Source organism: Magnolia sinica, chromosome 13 (assembly GCF_029962835.1).
Source record: "Magnolia sinica isolate HGM2019 chromosome 13, MsV1, whole genome shotgun sequence".
Lineage (NCBI taxonomy): Eukaryota > Viridiplantae > Streptophyta > Magnoliopsida > Magnoliales > Magnoliaceae > Magnolia > Magnolia sinica.
The window spans coordinates 43,441,468-43,465,778 of record NC_080585.1 but is presented as its reverse complement, the minus strand read 5'-3'; the positions used below and the strand labels follow the sequence as shown (position 1 = coordinate 43,465,778).

Sequence of the window (24,311 nt, the reverse complement as noted above, 5' to 3'; positions counted from 1 at the left end):
TAACATATAATTTGAGGGCTTTAAACCAAAAATTAATCATATTTAAAGTTCAAGTAGACCACACCACTTGAAACAGCGTGAATTGAAGTCTACCGTTGAAAAGTTCTAGGGGGCCCACAAAAGTTTTAGATTAAGATGATATTTTTGTTTTCCCTTCATCCATTCTAAGTGTGATCTTATGAACAGTTTGGATGACAAATAGACATCATTGGGTGCCTTAGAAAGGTTTCCAACAGTGGAAATCCATCCTTCCACTGTTTGCTTTAGCATGGTCCACTTGAGATTTTGATATACTTCAATTTTAGGCTCAACCCTTAAAATGATTTGCAAAAATGGATGGATGGCGTGGATAGACTACATGAATTCACGGTTGGCCCAACAAACTTTTGTGCCTTATAAAGTTTTTAATGGTGGGCGTCACTGTCCCACTGTCTTCTGTGCTGGGTCCACTAAAGCTTTGGATTTAACTCGTTCTTTGGATATTGCCCTAAAATGATCTCTCTAAATGGATGGAAGGTGTGGATATAAAACATACATCATGGTGGGGCCCAAAAATGAGAGGTATATGAATATCAAGTGGACCACACCACATGAAAACAATAGTGATTGGATATCCATCATTAAAATCCTCATAAGGCCCACTGTACTGTTTGTTTGGCATCCAATTTGTTTATTAGGTCATAAACAGGAAAAAAAGAACCCCACCAAACATCATATTTTAGACTAACAACGGGTTAGATGGCAAATAAACTCTATGGTGGGCCACTGTCGCGTGGGATAGTGGGCCCCACAGCGTATACATGTTTGGCCCCACCGTGGCCCATTCCATTGATAGCCGTAAGGTCTATGGACACCATTAAAAACTTCCTAGGGTCTAATGTAAGGTTTATTTGCCATCCAACCCTAAATCCCTAAATCAGTATTGAGATTGAGAGAGATTGAGAGGGAGAGAGAGAGATACCTCACGGTCAACCAAGCTTAGAGAGAGAGAGAGAGGGCGTGCGTGGATAGGGCATTCAGCAACGGTCAGCAAAAGAGAGATCAGAGAGAGAGGAAGAGAGATACAGAGAGAGAGAGAGAGGAGGTAGATGACAGCATGGATTAAACACATACATCGTAGTGGGGTTAATTTAAGCCCTGATTTTGAACCTATTGAGCCAGACCTATTCAAATTACTGATTCTAGTATAGTATTAGAGCTTTCAATGGGCCCAGCCTAGGCATGGCCAAGATCTGTCTAAGTATGGCCCACAAAGTTAAAACGTTGGCCCCAAGCTAACCTATAATGACTATGAAGGACCCCAGCCTGAGGCCAGATCATCTAATTTATGCAACATCTGAGCTGTTCGTTAAGTGCGACACATGACAAAAATACATTTGAAATCGTAGATAGGCCGGGCAAAACAAACAGCCCGGGCCGATAGACAGACATGGCTAATGAAAGAGGCTAAACTCGGGATTAGCTCTTTAATTAGCAGGCTATGAGAGTAAACTAAAGCTGGAGTCCTTAGCCCACAGGTAATGAACGGACAGACATTGGCCTGGCTCAATTGCAACTTTGTAACAATGGACCCACAAATCAAATAAATGGAGAGAAGATACCACCATTTGTACCAAAGTAGCCCATGGGTGCAAGATCTAAGTTGTACATCAGGTGACTCCCACCATGTACGTCTCTGATTCCAGCCTACCACTCCAACTTTGAGGTGCTTGATAAGGAGGTCTATTCTATTGATACTACTATTGCTTAGGAGATAGAAGACAAGACGCTTGAGATATTTGCCCCGACTGCTGAGTTGGTGTTGGAAGTTATAGTCTAGGGGATACTATTGAAGAGGCATTTGACCCATATCCCTTAGCTTGGTTATGCATACCTGAGCCATATGACCATACTTTCCACAATATGCACAGTTTCCTAGAAAAGGTTGTTCCTAATTTTCTGGTATTGACCATTGAATATTCTTTTTCTCTTTCTTCTCTGATGGTTGTTGCTGACTAGGTGCTGGTCTACTCCTGTGCCTTGTCCTTTTTACTGCAAACAAGTCTTGAGGAAGCATTGTATGTCTTACTTAACTCATAAAGCCTTGTCCACTATCTCTAAGTATTTCTTGATATCTACACAACATAATTTTGTTCGGATATTCTATTGAAGCCCTTCTTCAAATATTGTTAACTTATAATATTCATCTTCCATTATCTTCTGAACATACCTTTACAAATCTATGAATTTCACCTCATATTAGGCTACAGACATGGAACCCTATTATAATTTCATAAATTCTACCATCTTTTGGGTGCAGTATTCTTTCAGATAATGCTTCTCGTAAAATTTATCCTCGAATTCATTCCAAGTCTAAACATGTCCAACTGGAACCATTTGCTTAGCTACTCTCCACCACACACCAGCTTCACCTTGAAGGATAAACGTCATAAGTTTGACCTTCTGACTAATCAGGGCAGTTCGTAGCTTCTAACATCTTCTTGATTCCTTTTAGCCAATCCTCAACAATTAATGGATTGGAAGCGCCATTAAAAATTGGAGGATGCAGTTTAGTGAATTTTTTAAGTAAATCCACTTCTCATGGTTGTTCGGGTCTGAACGGTGAGGAATTTTGATGATTATAGGGTGCCTGCTCAAATTAGTCAATATATCCCACCGGGTAGTCAACTGGTCTAGTTGCTCCATCATTGCCGCAATCTGACTTACTAGCCCAAAGACAGTGTCCTGGGGCTGAGCTCTAGGTTCAATGAAATTAGCATGCATTATAGTAAGAGATAACGGGAGTTGTATGCTTGGTCTATGTTAAGTGTGAAATATAGTTTGAATAAATTGACAACTTTGAAAAAGAAATAAATTTTGGAAAAGAAATTGGGATTTTGTATTTTGAAAAAAATTTGAAAAGTTCGACAACAAAAATGAGATTTTGAAAATAAAATAGAATTTGAGTAAAGAATTGACAAGTTCGTTAAAAAAAAAAAATTTTGAAAAAGAAAATGGAGAAGTTCGAAAGATTAGAAATTTTGAACAAAAATTGAGATTTTGACAAAAAACTAACTTTTTGAAAAGGAAAATTGAGAAGTAAAAAAAAAAAAAAAAAAAAAAAAGGGATTATGCAAAAGAAAATTGAAAATGTTTGAGAAAAATAGAGAGATTTTTTTTTTAAATAGAGATTTAAAAAAACATTGAGATTTTGAAAAAAAAAATTGAAAGTTGAAAAAAAATGGTGCTTTTGAAAAAAATGGTGTCTTGAAAATTTTGAGAAAATTGAATAAATTAATAAGTTTAAAAACAAAATAGATTTTTGGAAAAAAAAAATTGATATTTTGAAAAAAAATTCAGAATTTGTATTTTGAAGAAAATTGAAAAGTTTGATAACAAAAATGAGATTTTTGTTAAAATTTTTGAAAAAGGAAAAAGAAAAATTAAGATTAATAAATTGACATTTTGACATAAAATTGACATTTTGTAAAAGAAAGTTTAGTTTAAAAAATTAATAATGATTAAAAATGAGATTTAAAAAACACTGAGATTTCAACAAAAATTTAACATTCTGAAAAATAAAATTGTTAAGTTAAAAAAATTTTAATGCATTAGCCCACCACAATGTTTGTATTTAATCTAAGCCGTCCATCCATTTTGACATTAATTTTAATGCATTAGCCCCAAAAAGTAGGTAAATTGAAAGCTCAAGTGGACCACACCATGGAAAATAGTGGAGATTAAGTGCCTTTCGTTGATTTCTGGTGTGGTCCATGTGAGCCTTCTATTTTCCATTTTTTTTGGGATAAAGCCCTAAAACATTAGTTGAATTTAATGAATGGCACAGATAAATGATATATATTAGGGTGGGGCCACATTCATCTCAAATGGGCGGTCACTTTTTCTTCCAGTGCCCACATTTTGCGCCCACATTTCATTCCAGCGCCCCACCAAAAAGCATTCTCGCTCCTTTCTCTCTATCTTCTCCCCACCTCTCTCTCTCTCTCTCTCTCTCTCTCTCTCTCTCTCCCCATCTTGACTCCCCATCTCTCTCAATCTCTCTCCATCTCGACTCCCGACAAAAGCAACCCCATCCTCGACTCCCCATCTCTCTCCCTGCCGATCCTCGTTTGGCCGAGCGATGGTCCAAGGCCCTCCCTATCCACGCACCACCTTCATTCTCTCAATCATGACCTCCCTTTCTCTCTCTGAAGCTCGATTCAATTAGATTCACGAACGTGAGGCAACGTGAGGCATCTCTCCTCTCTCTCTCTCTCTCTCTCTCTCTCTCTCTCTCTCTCTCTCTCTCTCTCGCCCTCTCAATCAATCTTAATCTCAATGTTGATTTATGAATTTGGGGATTTAGTGATTTGTGGATTTCCAATTCGAATGTGGACACTCATTTAGGGATTTGGGGATTTTAAGGCTTAGGACCCTGAATTTGGTTTTTCTGATTTTACAAATTGGGGATTTGGGGATTTTAGGATTTTACAAAGGAGACAAACATGGGTTTCATAAATGGAATGTGTAGATTCTTTAAATTCGTATTATTTTGGTCCTCTTTGTTCGGAAATCGATTTTGTGTAAATTAGGGTTCTATTTATCTCATTTTGTAGATTTTTTGCTCAGGGCGCGTTTGGTTACAGCAAATATCATGAAATTTAGGATATTTGTTGCAACCAAACGCACCTTTCAAAATCGGATTATTTCGGTTGCAATTAATCTAGGGCAAACGTTATTGTGATTAGGGATGTCCGTGTTATAATTTCTAGAAATTACGATGTTTCTCAATGTAGGTGAGTATAAGATAATTTTGTTATTGGTGGTTCCTTTGTGTCTATGGGTGTTAAGTGCCCGAATTCGGGCCAGGCTGCCACCTGTTATTTTGTTGGTCCTGAAAGTCAGGCCTAGGCATGGCCTATAGATTGATTGAGCCTAAATTGAGGTCCTATGTTTGCTATAAATGGTTTATTGTTTGATGGACCGAATGGATCATGGGTCGCGAACACTTTCAAAGCCAAGAGGGATAAAAAATAGTTCCGACAAAGTGGGTATTGAATGCCCACCATTAAAAATAACATTCATAGAAGTTTTCAATGTTGAATGAGTGCATCCATTTAAAGCATTCAATGTTGAATGAGCGCAACCTCACATGCTTTGACCCAAAAAAGAAGCAAATCATTCCATATAAATGGTACTATGTAACAAGAGAAGCTCTGTTTCTTACTTGTTTTCCGCTAGGAACAAATTGAAACATGTGAGGTCTTTCCTGCATAACAAATGGTAAACAATGTTGAAACTAGACCAAGGAAGATGATCATATAGTGATAGTCAACACAAATGAGTACATAAAGATGATGCAAGTATATCATGCAATTAGCAATTTGGCAACTGAATAAAATTGTTTATGGAACACAAAATCTCATTTTCTAAAAGACTCTAATTGTCCAAAACAAAATAAATAGCCCTGCAAGTCTGCACCGTTCAAATGTTAACTGATACTATAGTAGAATTATAAAACACATGCAGCTTTGTTAGATAATATGTACTACAGGGAAGGTGGAAGAGAGTCAATCATCTGCACACAATTTATTCTACTCACAACTATAGAGTCATTCTAAACCTCCTTGAGTTGTGGATGTCTTATGGTTAGTTTACAATATTCTTGGAAATGTCACATCATTTTGTTATTCATGGCTAAACTAAGAAATCTCGCATCAAAACCTTTCTCATGAGTCTCATGATCTTGTTCTTTAAACTGTAGAATCACAAATAGATTTAGATATAGACAACGTACAATAATTGAATCAACAAGTAGATTGTAGTCCTTTTAAGAATTTTTTTTTATATATGTGTGGACCAGTTGATCAACAAGTGGATTTTCTTAATCATTTTTATTAATTGACAGGATAGAGTGGAGGACAATTTTGCCATTGTTTTTGCAGCTATGGGAGTCAACATGGAGACAGCTCAGTTCTTCAAACGTGATTTTGAAGAAAATGGTTCAATGAAGAGAGTGACCCTTTTTCTAAACCTGGTATCTTTATTAGCTTTAATATAACTCATTATCATGGTGTTTATATTATTATTACTGTATTAGCCATTGACCATCTTATGTTTACTTCAATTGGTGCTGATTAATGAAAAGATGTTGATTAGTTGTTGGGTTGAAACTTGCTTTTCTTGATGTCTGCTTATATTGTTACTTGCATAATGCCTCCCTTCAGTAATAGGATTGTTCAAAGTGGCTTGGCCTCGAACACTTACAAGTACATTTTAGTTACTCATAAGTAGGTTCATATAATTTACTTACATTAAGTTCATGCAACAAACAAAATAAGCTTATATATTGCCCACTTCCTACTCAGTTCATATCAATGAAGAAAAATAATCATTTAATATGAAATTTGACAAAGAGGAAACTAGATGAGTATATAGATAAACAGATTTTGGCTCAGGGGATTGAAGTGATTTGTTAGACAAGATCTACATTAGCTAACCAAAGTCAATCTACAGCAGGTCATTATGGTTTCAATGTTTATGTCACTACTTGATGGGTTTCTATAAGAATTGATCTTCAAAATTTATTAATATCTGATAGTTATCGGCTTCTGATAATTTCATGACTTGTTTTCACAGTCACATTTTACTATCTTATAATTATATGCTTTGCTCTCTCTCTCTCTCTCTCTCTCTCTCTCTCTCTCTCTCTCTCTCTCTCTCTCTCTCTCTCTCAGCAATTGATCTATTTCCAATGCTACAACACTAATTTCTTTTTTGATTTTTATAATTTGTTTGATCTTCCCATGATTCTTTAACTTTTGCAGTTGTTTTTTTTTTTTTTTTTTTTTGCTTAAATCCAAAATGCAATCACATGTATTTTGAAATATAAAATATCTTAGAAAATGATCTTTTTGGACGTTTTTAGGTTCCCTCTCTTAAATTATAGAATAAATGGCTTGAATTATTCAGGATGTTTTCTGAATTAAGAATAGTCCGCAATTTAAAAATTGATGAATCTGGCAAATGCAGACTGTTTCTCTTGTAATGTTTTCCTTTTGCCTGTCGATAGATGTTATCATGTATTTATTTCCAAGTGGATAAAATAAAAAATTTGATGTCCTAGTTTGTGTCCTTTATATATGTGGACATACTAGTGCATCTTTCCCACATGGTAGTGAAGCAACCATTTATGGAAAAATTGAAATCCCTCATAATTTGAAAAAAACTAAATAATTTTTGACCAAAAAATATTGAAAATTAAATAATTCTGACATTCTTGTGTCGTTTGTACTATTTAGGTATCAATTCTCTTGGAGGCTTATATTGATGTTTTTGCCCAAATGTATCTTTGGTTCACATTTTACTATAAGTCATCCAATTTTATTTATTATTATTTTTTTTGAATAAGAATTTTAGGCTAAAGGTCAATTTGATGGATATCTACATGAGTATTTTAATTGCTTGAGATCTAATTAGGAGATTTGCCTTCCATCCAGGTGGACCACAACTCTATAAGTAACATTGGAGAATCTCCTTCTGATCAACTGGAGGAAGATAGATAATTCCATCCAATACAATGAACTTCCCATCATTTGTATTGGATGATAGGTTGCAGATGCTGGTTATGATAGACAGGGTGTTGTTGATCATGCAAATAATCTAGCTTAAAAAATTCGTCATAACTTGACCAATTCAATGGTCTGCCACGGAGTGTATCATTGGCAAAATGAATGTGGGCAATCTAAAAATCTGCATGCTCCACCATCAAATTTCGACTGTTGTTTCAGCTTTTTCATTTTTGTCTATTTACAAACCATCAGTTAAGAAAACAGTTAAGAAAAAGATGCAAGAACAGTCCATAGTTTGGTGAGCTAGGCTGTTGATCCAAGCCTACTATGGATGTGCTGCAAACAAATCATTAAGAAAATGCTGCAACAATATTCCATGTATGCAACAATAAGACTTTCTAGAAACTGGTAGAAGTCTAATGCCAAAGAAATTTGTGTAAGTGTCATTTGGTTCTGAAATTGCCATTTCTTTATTTCACCTAATGTTCAGTCTTAAAATCACAATGTTTCTAGGGAAAATCTCCTTTCTTAGCTACTTTGTACTTCGTGCTCTTTGCCTCTCGATATAAAGCAATCGTTGTAATTTCTCCATTTCTCTGTGTGTTGTCTTCACTGTTGCTTAGCTGCACTGGTCCTTTGCAATACTATTGTTTGGTTTTTGGCTTTTTGCTAATCCTTTGCTTTTGAGATGACTCAACATTGAGGAGATAAATGGACCCTCCTTGAAGCCATAATGATAATTTTGTTTAAAAATCTTAACTATTTATTTTTATAAGCTGGCTTATTGTTATTTGGTCATGTTTCTATTCTTAATAACTTCTCTGAACTCTGATCAGGTACACGAATCCTTGACTTTAGGTCCTTCTCATGCTATTGACATAACAAGGGAGGTACACATTTTCCTTGAAAGTATGATACATGAGCCTAGTTCATTTTTGTCAAATTCCATGTATGATAGTGATGTTAATTTTTTTATTTTTGTGTTACCATTTTACATTTGAACCATGACCATATGCAATCTGAGGTGTGGGGAGGCTCATGAGGTTCCTTAGAGATCTTTCTTAGTTGTCTCTAGCATCCCTGGATTAAGCTGAGAAAATGACCTTTGTATGCAAGGTTGGTCATCTTGTGCACAATGTATGAGGATGGAGATGACATTTGTATACAAGGTTGGTCATCTCGTGCACAATGTGTATCAATCATTTACTTTGTACTTCCACAAAAATTAGACACATGCCATGATGGTTTGTGATATGAATTTTTGGTGAGGAAACTTGTTTGACATTCATGTTGAAGGTGATACTTTTGTCCTTCTGTATCATATGTATGCAACTGATACTTGATGTGGAAATCTAGCTCTTTTGAACCTTCCGTAATTGCATACGTGGCTGAACCAGCTCTGTATGTTACACATAAGTTGTCATCCACTAGTTTCTGTAAATCACATACATGCTACATTTTGACCAACTACATGCTGAATTTTTATGAGTACTAGGTAGCCTATTAATGAAAACAATGTCACCATCCATAATGCTTGCAATGAATATGTATATCCTTTTGAACCTTCCCTAATTGCACAAGTGGTTGAACCATCTCTGTATGTTACAGATAATTTGTCATCCACTAGTTTCTGTAAATGAAAATAAGAGGATTGATCTCAATAGTATGGTCATCATGCACATAGATAGAAAATGCTTGCAATGAATGTTTATGAGTACTTGGTAATTTTGGAGTCCTTGGTTAGGGTTTGGGCTGAAAGTAAGAGTTCTGGAGCCGACGCTTTCGGAGTCCGAACTCATTCTTTTGAAAAATAGAAAAATGAGAATATTAGTAAATATGGATTTTCTTGTTAAGAAGAAGAAGGAAGATGGATTGAAAAAACATAAAAGAGATTTTTTTTTCCTTCTTCTTTTTTGATTCAAGAGAGAGAGACTAAGCTAACAATGAGCTTCTTTCAAAGGATCAATTGGTTTTGTTTCACAATAAACCAAACTTTGCAACTAAGCTAACAATGAGCTTCTTTCAAAGGATCAAAATTGATAACACTCTTACCTAAAAAGTATTGAAGGTCTTTAAAGTCTTTTATCTTAAAATTTTGAGAGAGATTTTTCAAAATTTTCACATATCCTACAACAACACTTGTGATGATCAAATTATCTATGTCAACAACACAAAGTTTCATTTATATATTTCTTCACAAAAGTGCATGTATTAGTAAAATCACTTGAAGAAAGTATTCTCTAACCTTTGTAACCAAGCTTTAGATGCTTGTTTTAAATTATGAAGTGCCTTTTTTGGTTTGCATGCATGCCTTAGCTTCATATGATCATAAAATTCTATACGTTGATTAATATATATGATGAAACCCTACTCTCTCACAGCATGTGAGAATAATAGCACTCCAGATATACATATCCTTTATCTTTCTTGTATGTAGTTACATGTCGAATATCTTCCTTCTTTGATTCATTACACTCAATTCAGGTATGGTTTGCACCAATTCAAGAGACTGTACATTAGGCATTCAATATATAAGACTAGAGTGAGACTGATTAGGCATTTAAATGTGTTGCAGGATGTTGTTTGAATTGCTTGTCCTAACAGGTGCACAAGTTGGGATGGATTGGACTTCTATCTTGAGAAAATGCCACGATTTTAGGTAGTTATTATTATAATGGAAAGTTAAAAAATTAAAAGAGAGAAAGAGATAATGAATTCATGGAAAGAAATGTTCTTTATCATTAGGGTTGCTTTCGCCGGGTTTGATGCAGAAATCGTCGCCAACTTCACAGAAAGACAAATAGCATCAATGGCCACAGATTGTAACATGAATTTAAACAAGTTTCGAAGTGTCGTCAACAATGCTAACAGAATCCTCCTGGTCAAATTGTTGAGTGGACCTGATTTTATTTAAATGATCTTGATAATCCATTTTATTTAAATGAGAAGACCCAGATATGCATCGGAACTATCCGGATGTTGAGTGGGATCCCTGAAAGGTGGGAACCACTGTTATAATCATGATGAAGCTTTTCATTTCCTATGAACAGCATTGGAGTGGTCTGGCCATTTGAACAAGCCATGTTTATATCTGTATTTACTCGAAATTGATGGAGCAGACCCGGATGTTCGTCGAAGCTATCCGGATGTTGAGCAAGGGTCCCTGAAAGGTGGGAACCGCTGTTATGACCATGATGAATTGTCCATTTCCTATGGACAACATTGGAGTGGCCTAGCCATTTGGACAGGCCGTATTTATATCTGTATTTGCAGGGACTACACCCTTAACCTATAACCTAAACCTATTCTTAAATCCCAAAACCTATAACTACAACCTAAACCTTAACCTAAACCTATAACATATAACCTAAACTCAATTCCCTAAAATCTAACCTACAACCTAACCTAAACCTATACTTATAACCTAAACCTATTCTCAAATCCCAAAACCTATAACCTAAACCTATAACCCATAACCTGAACCTATAACCTAAACTCAATTCCCTAAACCTTAAGCTAAAACCTAACCTAAACCTATTCTCAAATTCCAAAACCTATAACTATAACCTAAACCTTAACCAAAAACCTATAACCTATAACCTAAACCTATAACCTAAACTCAATTCCCTAAACCTTAACCTACACCCTAACCTAAACCTATACTTATAACCTAAACCTATTCTCAAATCCCAAAACCTATAACCTATAACCTGAACTTATAACTTAAAATCAATTCCCTAAACTTTAACCTATAACCTAACCAAAACCTGAACCTATAGCCTACACTTATAACCTAAACTTAATCCTAAAGCCTAAACCTAAACCTAAAACTTAAATGTATTCTCAAATCCCTAAACCTAAACCTACACTTAATCCTAATCTCAACTCTCAAACCTAAACTTAAACCTAAACTTGAAAACCCAAACCTAAACCCGATCTCGAACCCGAACCCTAAACTTAAACCTTAGCCTATTCTCAATTCCCTAAAGCTATAACCTAAAACCTAAAACTTAAACTTAAACCTAAAGCCTAAATGTATTCTCAAATCCCTAAACCTAAACCTACACCTAATCCTAATCTCAACTTCCTAACCTAAACCTAAACCTAAACTTGAAAACCCAAACATAAACCTGATCCCAAACCAGAACCTGATTTCTTAAACCTAAACCTTAACCTATTCTCAATTCCCTAAAGTTATAACTTATAACCTAAACCTAAACCTTAACCTAAACTTATAACCTAAACCTAAACCTATAAGTTTAACCTAAACCAAAACCTATGACCTAAACCTTAACCTATAACCTATAACCCATAACCTAAACTTATAACCTATAACCTAACCTTAACCTTAACCTAAACCTAAAACCTAAACCTTAACCTATAACCTAAAACCTAAACCTAAAACCTAAATGTATTCTCAAATCTCAAACCTAAACCTACACCTAATCCTAATCTCAACTCCCTAACCTAAACCTAAACCTAAACTTGAAAACCCAAACCTAAACCCGATCCCGAACTCGAACCCGATTTCCTAAACCTAAACCTTAACCTATTCTCAATTCCCTAAAGCTATAACCTATAACCTAAACCTAAACCTAAACCTTAACCAAAACCTATAACCTAAACCTTAACCTATAACCTATAACATATAACTGAAACTTATAACATATAACCTAAACCTATAAACTAAAACCTAAATCTAAACCTAAACTTAAAACATAAATGAATTCTCAAATCCCTAAACCTAAACCTACACCTAATTCTAATCTCAACTTCCTAACCTAAACCTAAACCTAAACATGAAAACCAAAACCTAAACCTGATTTCCTAAACTTAAACCTTAACCTATTCTCAATTCCCTAAAGCTATAACCTATAACCTAAACCTAAACCTTAACAAAACCTATAACCTTAACATAAATCTTAACCTAAACCTTAACCTAAACCTAAACCTTAACTTTAACCATAACCTTAACCTTAACCTAAACCTAAACCTATACTTATAAATCCTAATTTATTTTATAAAAGTTCATTTACGGTTAAGTTATTTTCTTAATAAGTTTATTTCCTTAATCTATTATTTACGAAACTGCAGGATAAATTTGACTTGGATTTGAGTGTTCCGCACTTCTCCCATGCCGTCGACGACATGATCAAGGAGCGGTTCAAGGATTACCGGGGTAAGTTGTTTCAGGCACTCGTTGCACGCTTACCCACCGATGCCCTACCACTTCCACTTTCATCTTTGTTATTTTTTATATTTTTGTTTATAATGTTAAACTTATATGTATTTATGCATGAATGAATGTGATGTGGATAAGATTGTTTATGTTTGGATGAATGTACTTTTATGTTTGGATGGATTTCCTAGTTTGGGTTTATATGGATGTGAATGTGAATATGATGAAATATATTATATAACAGGTGTATATCAGGAAGAATATGATGAAATATATTATAACAGGTGTATATATTGTAACAGATGTATATCAGGAAAAATATTTTTTTGTGCAATTTTGTGCTGGAGTATTTTTTTTAAAAAATAGAGACTTTTAACTACGAAAATTTTCTTAGGTAAAAGTCTTGTAAAGTTTTTTTAGCGACGGAAATTTTCGTCGCTAAAAGTGGAACGAATATTTTTAGCAGCGTAAATTAGTCTTGTGAAGTTTTTTTTAGTGACAAAAATTTTCGTCGCTAAAAGTGGAACGTATATTTTTTTTCGCTGCTAAAAGTCTTGTAAAGTTTTTTTAGCGACGAAAAGTTTCGTCGCTAAAAGTGAAATGAATATTTTTAGCACCAAAAATTTTCGCTGTTAAAAGTCTCGTAAAGTTTTTTTTAGTGATGAAAATTTTCGTCGCTAAAAGTGGAACTTATATTTTTGGCAGCGAAAATTTTCGCTGCTAAAAGTCTTGTAAAGTTTTTTTAGTGACGAAAAGTTTCGTCACTAAAAGTGGAACGTATATTTTTGGCAGCGAAAATTTTCGCTGCTAAAAGTCTTGTGAAGTATTTTTAGCGACGAAAATTTTCGTCGCTAAAAGTGGAACATATATTTTTGGTAGCGAAAATTTTCGCTGCTAAAAGTCTTGTGAAGTTTTTTTAGCGACAAAAATTTTCGTCGCTAAAAGTGTAACGTATATTTTTGGCAGCGAAAATTTTCGCTGCTAAAAGTCTTGTGAAATTTTTGTAGCGACGAAAATTTTCGTCACTAAAAAGATTACCCTTGGCGACGATTCGAATTTTTCGCTAATAAAACCCTTTTACGTCGGTCTTTTAGCGACGAATTTAGCTACGAAAATTTTCGTCGCTAAAACTCTTTAGCTATGAAATTTTGGCTTTTAGTGACGAAAATTTTCGTCACTAAAAGTGGAATTTCTTGTAGTAGTTATGCTGACCTATGGCTGAGCTATATCTGACCTATGGTCAGGTCGATATATAACCGACCTATGACCGACATGTAGTTATGCCGACTCTATTCAATAGGTCGGCCATTTGAATAGACTTACATTTGTATCGACCTACTTTGTGGTCGGCCCAGTAGATGCATCTTAAGTGATTTAGCCCTATTGGATCCATGCTGGTTGTAGAGTTGATTCCTTTTCATAGGACGTATTATTTTTCCCCCCAACAACTTACTATTTACATTCCTTAATGCAATCAGTAGTGATAATTAAGTAGTTGTTAACTTTAGTTATAATTTAAATTTACGCTCATATGCTAGATCCAGTTCAAGCATCAATAAGAGTTCTTCATTCAGGAAAGTGTTTTACAGTTGTTATTAGAGTGGTGTCGCCGGATCATTTTAACATATTATACAAGTAGTTGAATAGGCTATCAATGTTATTAGATCTTGATCACATACTAGGTCTGTACCGATTTGGGTCATAGTTATTCGATTTGAATTAAGCTGCAAAATTAATTCCAGCATAACTCTACTTATCATGGAAACAAAACCATAAATTGAACCACAATAGTAAATACATTTTTCTATTACTTGGTATAAAAAAGTGGTGATTTAAAAATAGTACTTTGCTCATGAGGTTGAGCGTTCGAATGAACCGAGTATGCTCCACGACTTTCTCCGTGACTCCACTCCACACGTGCAAGATCTGAGAGGTTGGGCGTTGGAGTGAACTGAGTCTGCTCCACGAGTTTCTCATTGACTCCACTCCACACGTGCAAGATCTGCATGAGGAGTCCATTAGGTCAGCCACACATGTCTGCCATAATGGCACATGCACTGTCGTATGAGATGCGGATTGACTACGAAAGACTTCCGCATGAACTGACGGGAAGTTAGGTGGGCCCACTGTTTTGTTCGTGAGAAATCCACCCCGTCAATCTGTTTTTTTCCATATCCTATCAGGACATACACTAAAACTGGCGCAAATCCAAAACTCAAGTTGGCTGCACAACAGAGGCTTGAACGTCCACCGTTGAAACATTTGCGGGCCTCAGATGTTTTGTATCAAACTAAATTTTTTTTGTTTTTAATTCATCAGAATAGGAATGACCTTATGAACGGTATGGATGGTATATAAACATGACGATAGACACAGGGAGGTTTCCATGATATACATTTACCTACTCAAGTTTTTCTGTGCAGCCCACTTGAATTTAGGATTTGTATCATTTTTGGGCGACAAACATCACGGTAGGCCCCACCTAGCTTTCGGTCAGGAAGTTACGCATCCTGGCGGCGTGCAGGTGAAGAGGGCCATAGATGTGCGTGGGTTCAGTAAACTTCGAGCTCACTCCTTTTGTCACGACGACTCATCACTTTCCAGCAATAATTGGCTTATTTTCCATAACCAACCATGTGTTTCTTTCTGGACCGTTTATTAGTACGCCAATGATCTGAGGGTTAGGATCTTCCAGTTTCTGAGATCATGCAGGCATCCTCCATCCATCCAGACGCAGATTGGACACAAAATGCCTGGTATGGCACACATTACCGATCTCAATGGTGTGTTGACATGGTAAAGTTCTGCATGCCAATTATAATGTGTGTTATATCCACGCTATCCATCCATTTTTTCATATCAATGTAAGTGCACTGGACAAAAAATGAAGCAGATCCGAAGCTCAAGTAGACCAAACTTCAGGAAGTAGTGGGGATGGAGGAGGTATTTGTAGAGGAGCCAACCGGACCTCATTTTTGCGTTTTCCATAGGTTATGGGGAGGGTAACAACAACAGTGCTGAACTCCAAGCAGTGTACGATGGCCTGGCCCTCTGCGGGAATCTTGGGTTATCTAAGGTGGTGGTCGAATTGGACTCTAAGTTAGTGGTGGACGCCTTAAAAGGGCAGTCCCATAAGGCGTGGAAATAGGAGTATTGGTTAACCAGAGTAGAAGGGCTAAAGAGGAGGGGTTGTATCCGATTTACCCACATTCTGAGAGAAGGAAATGGCCAGCAGATGGGCTCGAACAGAAGGAAGTGGCAGTCAAGGGAATCGTTTATACAGGAATACCTCAAACTTCTCACTCTACAATCGGGGTGTCTGTTTATGTTAGAAAAGGTGAGATTGACATTAGAGAGTTTTCGGTGGGGAAGGAGGCGACCCCATATGGGGATCCTTTGTAAATTGAAGGCCAAACTTTTCGGTGGCAGCTCGAAATGGCAGTGTCATGCAAAGTTTTTATCATCAAGGAATGGAGGGATTTTTATTTTTTTATTTTATTTTATTTTATTTTATTTATTTTTTTTTTTTTTTTGTAGTCAGTGGGATTGAATGGCAACTGTAGAAAATTTTCTTGGTGGCCACATGGAAGTTTTAGATATGGTGTGTTTTCCATTCATCCAGGTCTGTAAGACCTTTTGAACAGGTTGGATCCATCTAATTTTTAGTCTTTATTTTTATTTTTATTTTTTAAAATTGAATTTGTACCATTAACGTATTCCTTTTAACTTCTATGGAAGCCAAATAATATAATATAATATAATAATATATATATATATATATATATATATATATATATATATATATATATATATATATATATATATATATATATGAGAAAAAATGGGACACGCTGATAGGACAAAATTGACATGGGGATTTATTATAGTGGAATGAAGATTAACAAAATGGAAAGAGAAGTCAAAATGAGCTCTCCTATTATCTTTCATGTGTTTACGTTAAGCAGACACACAGAGAGTGCATCAAACCCCTTAGACCTTAAATATAGCAAGCGATATAAAGATAAATCCATTTATATACTTAACCAAACATGTAAATACCAAAACATATGTGTGGTCCTATAACGACCCGAAATACAAAAGCTAGGGAAACAAACAGTTAGTGGGACCCGTTTAAGGCCCATATACACCCAAACTTAGGATTGGGCATATTAACAACTGGTGGTTCCCGAACACCGCAGCGGACCCCACATTAAGGACGAGCCTACATCAGTTACGTGCAGATGCGATGTACCAGAGCTAAGGCCGGTCAAGCTAGATTGACCCAACCGCGCTCGAGAGAAACCAAAAGGGAAATTGACTGTACTCACCTCGAAGTTTGGGCTAAAAGTGGCCTTCCGACAAGCTTCCGAAAATTACTTGGACCAAAATGCTCTTGTCCTTGTTTCTGTGGTTGTACGGTTTTCTAGGGAATAAGAAGTTACATCGTATTTAATGCCAAGAAAGTGATTTGTACGAACCCTTTTTTACGCATGGGCAAGGACCAAACTCATGGGGCCCACATTGATGCATGTGTACAATCTATGTCGTCCATCCTTTTTGCCGTGTCATTTTAGGACTAGGGCTCAAATATCAGCTTAATCCAGAGCTCGTGTGGGTCACATAATAGAAAAAAATTGTGACAAGGGAACCCACTATTGAAACTTTCTAGGCCAAGACTTTTTGGGCCCATGCCGCCCATCCTTTTTTGCCGTGTCATTTTAGGGTCTGTGGGCCACTGAGCACAGTTGGGATGTTAGATAAACAGTACAGTAGGAACATGTTTATATGAGATCCATTCCATACATCTGACAAGGAATTATATTTTCACCATGTATCATAAATTTCATTTAAATATAATAGTCATTTGTATCACATCATAGGGAAAAGTGTCATATCCATGACCCATTTAACATGAGAACCACGACCCATTTAACATGACAACCATGACCCATATATAATGACAACCACGACCCATTTAACATGACAACCACGACCCACATCACATGAGAACCATGACCCATATAATATAACAACTATGATCCATAACAACCACGACCCATGGGATTTTCCATTGATGACCAGGGTCATACCATTTCTGTCATTGAGTACTTCAAAGAGAAGTACAAAGTTGTCATCCACGACCATAATTACAATACAATATGGGTCGTGGTGAACATACAATAGCCATGGCCCATATAACATTACAACCACGACCCATATAACATGACAACCACGACCCATATAACGTAACAACCACGACCCATATAACATGACAACTATGACCCATGCAAACCACGACCCATATAACACTGTCACTGTCAGAAGAGAAGCTAAAGTTACTCTCACTTTTGTCACTGCCAAAAGAGAAGCTAAAACTGTTGATAAACACGACCATAATTACAATATAATATGAAGAACAGTTCTCTTCAACAGGCACCCAGTGAGCTGAAAAACTCTGTTAAGAATGTGTCTTCAGAATTTTCTCTGGAGGCCGTTGATCTTCAGGAAGATCGTTAACATCCCTGAGGAAAGGGAAGAGATCACCCATAAAGGAAGAACACAAGAATGACTCAATGACTTCTTTGAATATCTCCTTCATTATTTTGATTGAAAGAGCAAAGAAATACATGAATGCTTAAGGTGTTGCAATAGGATTCTGGTTTGGATTGGCTTGTGAAAGTAATTTGAAACTCAAGTACCACTTTTATAGGCTGGTCAAACATTCCGAAGGGTCATACTGATTTCTAAGGGATTACGTAAAATAGCGACATTAATGCGATTTCCTGAAAAAGAGTGTGCTGATCCCGAAGGGAATAGTCGTGGATATGACAAACAATAAGTTGTGGTTGTCATACACACTGGGAACTACAACCCAGTGTGTATGACAACCACGACCCTATCATGTAATCGTGGTTAACATGCACATTAGATTGTGGTTGTCATGTTATAAGGGTTGGGGTTTTCTTGTAAATGGGTCATGGTTTGCATGGGTCATAGTTTCCATGTTGAAATGGTCATGGTTGTTATGAGGTATGGGTCATATTGCCATGTTATATGAGTCGTGGTTGTTGCATGTTCACCACGACCCATATCAACCACGACCCATATAACATGACAACCCCAACCCATACCTCATGACAACCACGACCCATACCTGTTGTCAGGTTATATGGGTCGTGGTTTTTATGTTACACAGGTTGTGGTTTCGTGTGATATGGGTCATGATTTTCATGTTACACAGGTCGTGGTTGCTAATCCGATCCACGATCCAACGTTGGATGACAACCACGAACCAATGCTGAATGACAATCACGATCCAATGTGCATGTGAACCACGATCATATGACTCGGTCGTGGTTGTCATACACACTAGGTCGTGGTTGTCATATACAGAGTTTTTGATCAGGCTAAAACAAGACATTATCAACAAAGCTTTTCAGCTCGCTAGGTGCCCGTTGAAGAGGATCGTGGTTGTAACTGCATATGGGTCATGGTTTCCCATGGATTCATGGTTGTTATGTTATATGGGTCGTAGTTTTCATGGGTCGTTGTTTTCATTTTAGGGTCAAGGACTATAAAATGAAGACCACGACCCATACAGCATGACAACCACAACCCTTACCTCATGAGAACCACGACCCATGACAACTACGACCCTTACCACATTACAACCATGACTCTTACCGCATTATAACCACCCGATGCGACCTATGCTACTATGCATATATCGTTTGCACGACTATGGCATGACTTTCACTAAGTTGGTGACTACATGAGATAAACATACATAAGATCATTACCATCCATCAGATGAAACGATGTATTTACATCGTGGATATTAAATTTCATTCAAATATAATAAATGGATCATAACGTAGAGAATGGAGTAGAATTCTGAGTAAGGGTCGTGGTTGTCATGTGGTAAGGGTCGTCGTTGTCATGTGCTATATGGGTCATGGTTGTCATGAGGTAAGGGTCGTGGTTGTCATGTTAAATGGGTCATGGTTGTCAGGTTATATGAGTCGTGGTTGTCATGTTATATGCATCGTGGTTGTCAGGTTATATGGGTCGTGGTTGTCATGTTAAATGGGCCATGGTTGTGATCTGATATGGGTCGTGGTTCTCATTTCCTACTCCCAGATTGCATGACAACCACGACCCATACATGCACTAGTTGTCAGGTTACATGGGTCATGGTTGTCATGTTAAATGGGTCATGGTTGTGATCTGATATGGGTCGTGGTTCTCATTTCCTACTCTTAGATTACATGACAGCCACGACCCATACATGCACATAAGATCCTTACCGTCCATCAAAGTTAGAAAAGTAACATGCCTTTCCATACCAAAGCTAGCCTGACATTTTTCAAATATGAGATGACTATTGATGGACTGTAGGAGTAGGAAATGTAGGCTATATGGGTCGTGGTTTGAATGAGTCGTAGTTGCCATGTTGCATAAGACGTGGTTATCATGTTATGTGGGTCATGGTTGTCATGTTATATGGGTTGTAGTTGTTATGGATCATAGTTATCATGTTATGTGGGTCGTGGTTGTCATGTTATATGGGTCTTGGTTGTCATATTATATGGGTCGTGGTTGTGATGTTATATGGGTTGTGGTTGTCATGTTATATGTGTCGTAGTTGCCATATAGATCGTGGTTTTTTTTTTTTGGGGGGGGGGGATGCTTTCATTTCAACTAACAAAAGATTTACAGAGAAGAAAACACAACACACGTAATTCGGGCTCTCCCTAGCAAAAGGAAAGGAGAGCCTATCGTAAGGGGCAAAAGGAAAAGAAACCCAGAACCTCTAACCTAGGGTAATGGGTAAAGACGTTAGGACCCCCTTCTCACTGCGCCATATTCAACCTATCCAGGAAAAGGAGGCCCCTGGTGGTCGGTGGAAGATCGGCATGGCTTAAAAACAAGGCCGATCTCTGGCTCTCACTACCTATCCTAGCTAAGGCATCCGCCGGCCCATTCCCCTCTCTAAAGATATGAACAAACTTTACATTATCAGAAGCGCTGAGATTTTGGATCCTATCAATCCAACACTTCCATTTCCAACCTAGATGAGAGCGCCCCAAGAGGAAATCCACCACCAGCTAGGAGTCAGATTCCATAATGATGTTGGAGTACCCTAAGTGAATGCAGTGCATAATCCCGTCATTGATAACCCGAAGCTCCGCTCTAAAGTTAGAAGCGACCCTAAAACCTGCATAGAATCCAAAGCAGAATTCCCCTCTATCGCCTCTGCAAACTCCTCCTCCCCTAGCCTTCCCCGGGTTACCCGTGTACGACCCGTTAGTGTTGAGTTTGAACCAACCCCTCGAGGGCTTCCCCCAAGTCACCACCTGAGTCAAACCTCTCGGGCAAGGCTGAACAAAGATACCCATGGCCCCTAGGGCCCTACTTGTTGTTTCTACTTAGGAGCATGGCACGCTCCATTTAATAGCTAGGAGCCGAACCCACCCATAAACGCGGGAGATGAGGACCCCCTTATTCATCCGAACTCCATCGAACTTCGCTGCATTCCTGCTAATCCAAATCTCCCAAAGGATAAAAGAAGGCAGAAGTTTCTTGAACGGGGGAGACGACCCGTTGGAGGAACGGTCCCGCCACCAATGATACAGCCAGCTCCCCACTAAGCTAAACGAGCCCATCTAAACATCAAAGATCCGGGCAAAATGGGACCACACTTCACTCGCCAACAAGCTTAGCAAGAATAGGTGGGCATAAGACTCAAACGCAGGGGTCATAGTTGTCATGTTATATGGGTCGTGGTTGTCATGCTGTTTGGATCGTGGTTGTGGTTTGCAATATGTTCACTTCATTTTCTACCAAACCATTGGTACCATAACTTAAAGCCCACAATGGGGTAGATGTCTTACTCTTAAAATGACACGGCATGGATTATAGATGGCACCAAACCATTGGTACCATAACTTAAGGCCCACAATGGGGTGGATGCCTTACTCCTGAAATGACATGGCATGAATTATAGACAATATGAATTCCTTACCCCTAAAATGACACGGCCAAAAGGATGAGCAGCATGGATTATGGACGGTATGGATGGACGGCATGGATGAAACACATAAGCACCAAGCACTAGCCATTGCCTAGTGGCAGGAGGAGTAGCCAATCGGCACTTCTCGGGAGAGTAGCTACTCTATCACTCCAGGACCGTACGACTTCTGAACCAAGGACAGGGGCATTTTGGTCCAAGTAATTTTCGAAAGCTTGTCAGAAGGCCACTTTTAGGATATATGGAATGTCGTAGCTTTCTAGGTAATTTGCCCAAACTTTAAGGTCAATATGGTCAACAAATGAACGGGACCCACCAATGATTCACAATAGATGAATCAGAACCATCCATCAAGATCAATGTCTAACTCCGACCGTAATCCTCGACCAAACTGCGAGGCCACCCACTACCCCTCATTCGTCCAGATCCAAAGGATCTCATGTACAGAAAGTGCGGAAACAAGAGTTTCCTTGCACAATGAGGTTTCCAGAGTTTCCAAATTCTCTTGACCAAGAAAGGAAGGGAGAATACAGGAGAGCCTCATAAACGGATTTCGCACAGCAAAACTCACCTCAATAAGTAGAGTCCGTGGAAAGTCGTCGGCAGATTTCATCCGGGCCATTAATCCAATGGCCGAAAAGCTTAAAATAACAAATATACAGCGTTTAAAGGCTCTGATCAAGCAGAAAATAGCATAAATAAGATCTGTCATTAAAATAGAGCTTATCTTCATGACCGAGCAAGGAACGGTGGTCACTGTCCTAAGGATGTCTCAGCAACCAGCCGTCAATCTAATGACCCCTAAAACAGTCTTCCAACCTGTAGAAAACATACATCCATTAAGGTTGAACAAATCCGATTACAAACCAGAAACCCACCTTGCACAAGACACAAGCCTATCAGTTGGCTGAGTGAAACAGCTTTCCTTCCGCAAGATGCTAACGCACAGAGTTAGCCAAAAAAACCGGCCACGCAAGGTTACACAGGAAAATTCTAAAAGATCATAAGATGCATCTATAAATCCTTGGCTGAGAACAATGCTAGTTAGAAAGGGAGAGAAAGAAGAAGGAAAGAAGAAACGGGAGGGCAGCCGCACCATCAAGGAGTAGAAGAGTCACCCGTGACTCACTGAGTCGTTGAATCACGATTGGTTAGAGGTATACTGTCACAAACCTCTCCCATATCCCTCTTTCTTCTTAGGTTCCTCCTTCTTTTTCCTTCCTTCCACTGACTCAAGCCAAAGGTCCCAGGACCGAGTCAAGGCGAGTCGACTCGATCAAGAAAAATTAGGATAAGGGGTTTAGGCTAAAACTTTAACCCTTGACACCGACCTACAGTCAAGAAGGAACAAGTATTAAGGGTGAGGGTTTATTCCTTTAAGTTTATAGTAATTTAAGTTGATATGTTATTATCTTAACCTTTTAGATACTATGTTTTCATGATACTATGAATTCTCCCTGCAATTATATGTTTTACCATCAATTATGTGCCCTTTAATATTATAGTATAATGTTAATTACACGCGATCTTTATGAATTTATGCAGGGCGATGGATACAAGCCTTGCCCTTGCCTTTAGCAATTTATTGAGATAGCCCTTGCTACTCTTCTCTTTATTGGATAGGCCATTGTCACTCCTCTATTTATTAAGTTGACCCTTGTCACTCTTCTTATTATTGAGTTGGCCATTGCCACTCTCCTTTTGTTGAGATAGCCATTGCTACTCATCTCTTTATTATGTTGACCATTACCACTTTTATATTTGTCGAGTTGGCTATTGTCAGTCTTCTCTTTATGTTATTGGCCTTATGCTATTTATCTTTAAGGCTTAGGCATGTGTCTTGATATTCTTGAACTCCCATAATTCAATGGATTTCTCTCCTTGGTGCAAGTACTATGTTGGGAATCCCTCATCTAGCAATCGAATATATATCGTGGACGTAATGCATTTTTGGTAGAGGCCCCTAGGGCGACATGTAATTTCATGTTTCATGGGTAGTGGTGCACAAATCGATATAAGTAATTTGCAATGCGTGTTACATCACTTCTGGAATTAGATGTTGCAAATAGTTGCTCCATGAACAAATCGTGTCACGTAATTCATCCAGTCATATGTTATGTTTGTCTTAGGGTAACCGCATAAATCCATGTTAAATGTGAGACACGCCGACGAATCTCCATAATATGGGATGCGAGGCGAGTTGGATATCTCTAATCACATTCCACCTTATGGTGATTGCTAAGAGTGATGAACCGCATATACTTTTCTAGGCATGCATCTCATGTAGATTGCTTGTGCATATTAATACATCTTGTAGTGTGGAGTACGGGATGTATCAGAACCTTTACATTGCTTATATGAACCTCTTGAACTATCGTTAAACTTAAAGGATGACCATCACTATGAGTAGGGCGTTGACCCTCTCCGACCGTATAGATAATGCAGGTGACAAACAGATTTAAGACCCAGAGAATCACCTTTCTGAGGAAGACTATGTTGAATAAATAATAAAATATGATTTAGTTTTATTTACGTTTTCGCTGCAACTGGA

At 37.6% G+C, this 24,311-nt stretch overlaps 1 protein-coding gene across 1 annotated transcript; it reads left to right on the top strand.

The window, feature by feature from the left end:
- The first annotated feature begins 9,968 nt into the window (after window positions 1-9,968).
- LOC131224254 (uncharacterized) lies at window positions 9,969-15,877 on the top strand. Its single transcript, XM_058219789.1, has 5 exons — window positions 9,969-10,209; window positions 10,296-10,431; window positions 12,645-12,796; window positions 14,913-14,974; window positions 15,720-15,877. Exons 1-5 carry the CDS (start codon window positions 10,115-10,117, stop codon window positions 15,875-15,877), a joined length of 603 nt encoding a protein of 200 aa, XP_058075772.1. The 5' UTR covers window positions 9,969-10,114.
- Window positions 15,878-24,311: the final 8,434 nt, after the last annotated feature.

What these genes read in the sequence shown, in the direction of transcription:
- LOC131224254 (XM_058219789.1), top strand. Translation starts at nt 10,115, where the DNA reads ATGTGTTGCAGGATGTTGTTTGAATTGCTTGTCCTAACAGGTGCACAA. An exon ending in ATGCTAACAGAATCCTCCTG is followed by an intron (nt 10,432 to 12,644) that starts GTCAAATTGTTG and finishes ACGAAACTGCAG; the next exon opens with GATAAATTTGACTTGGATTT. An exon ending in TGCACAACAGAGGCTTGAAC is followed by an intron (nt 14,975 to 15,719) that starts GTCCACCGTTGA and finishes CGTTTTCCATAG; the next exon opens with GTTATGGGGAGGGTAACAAC.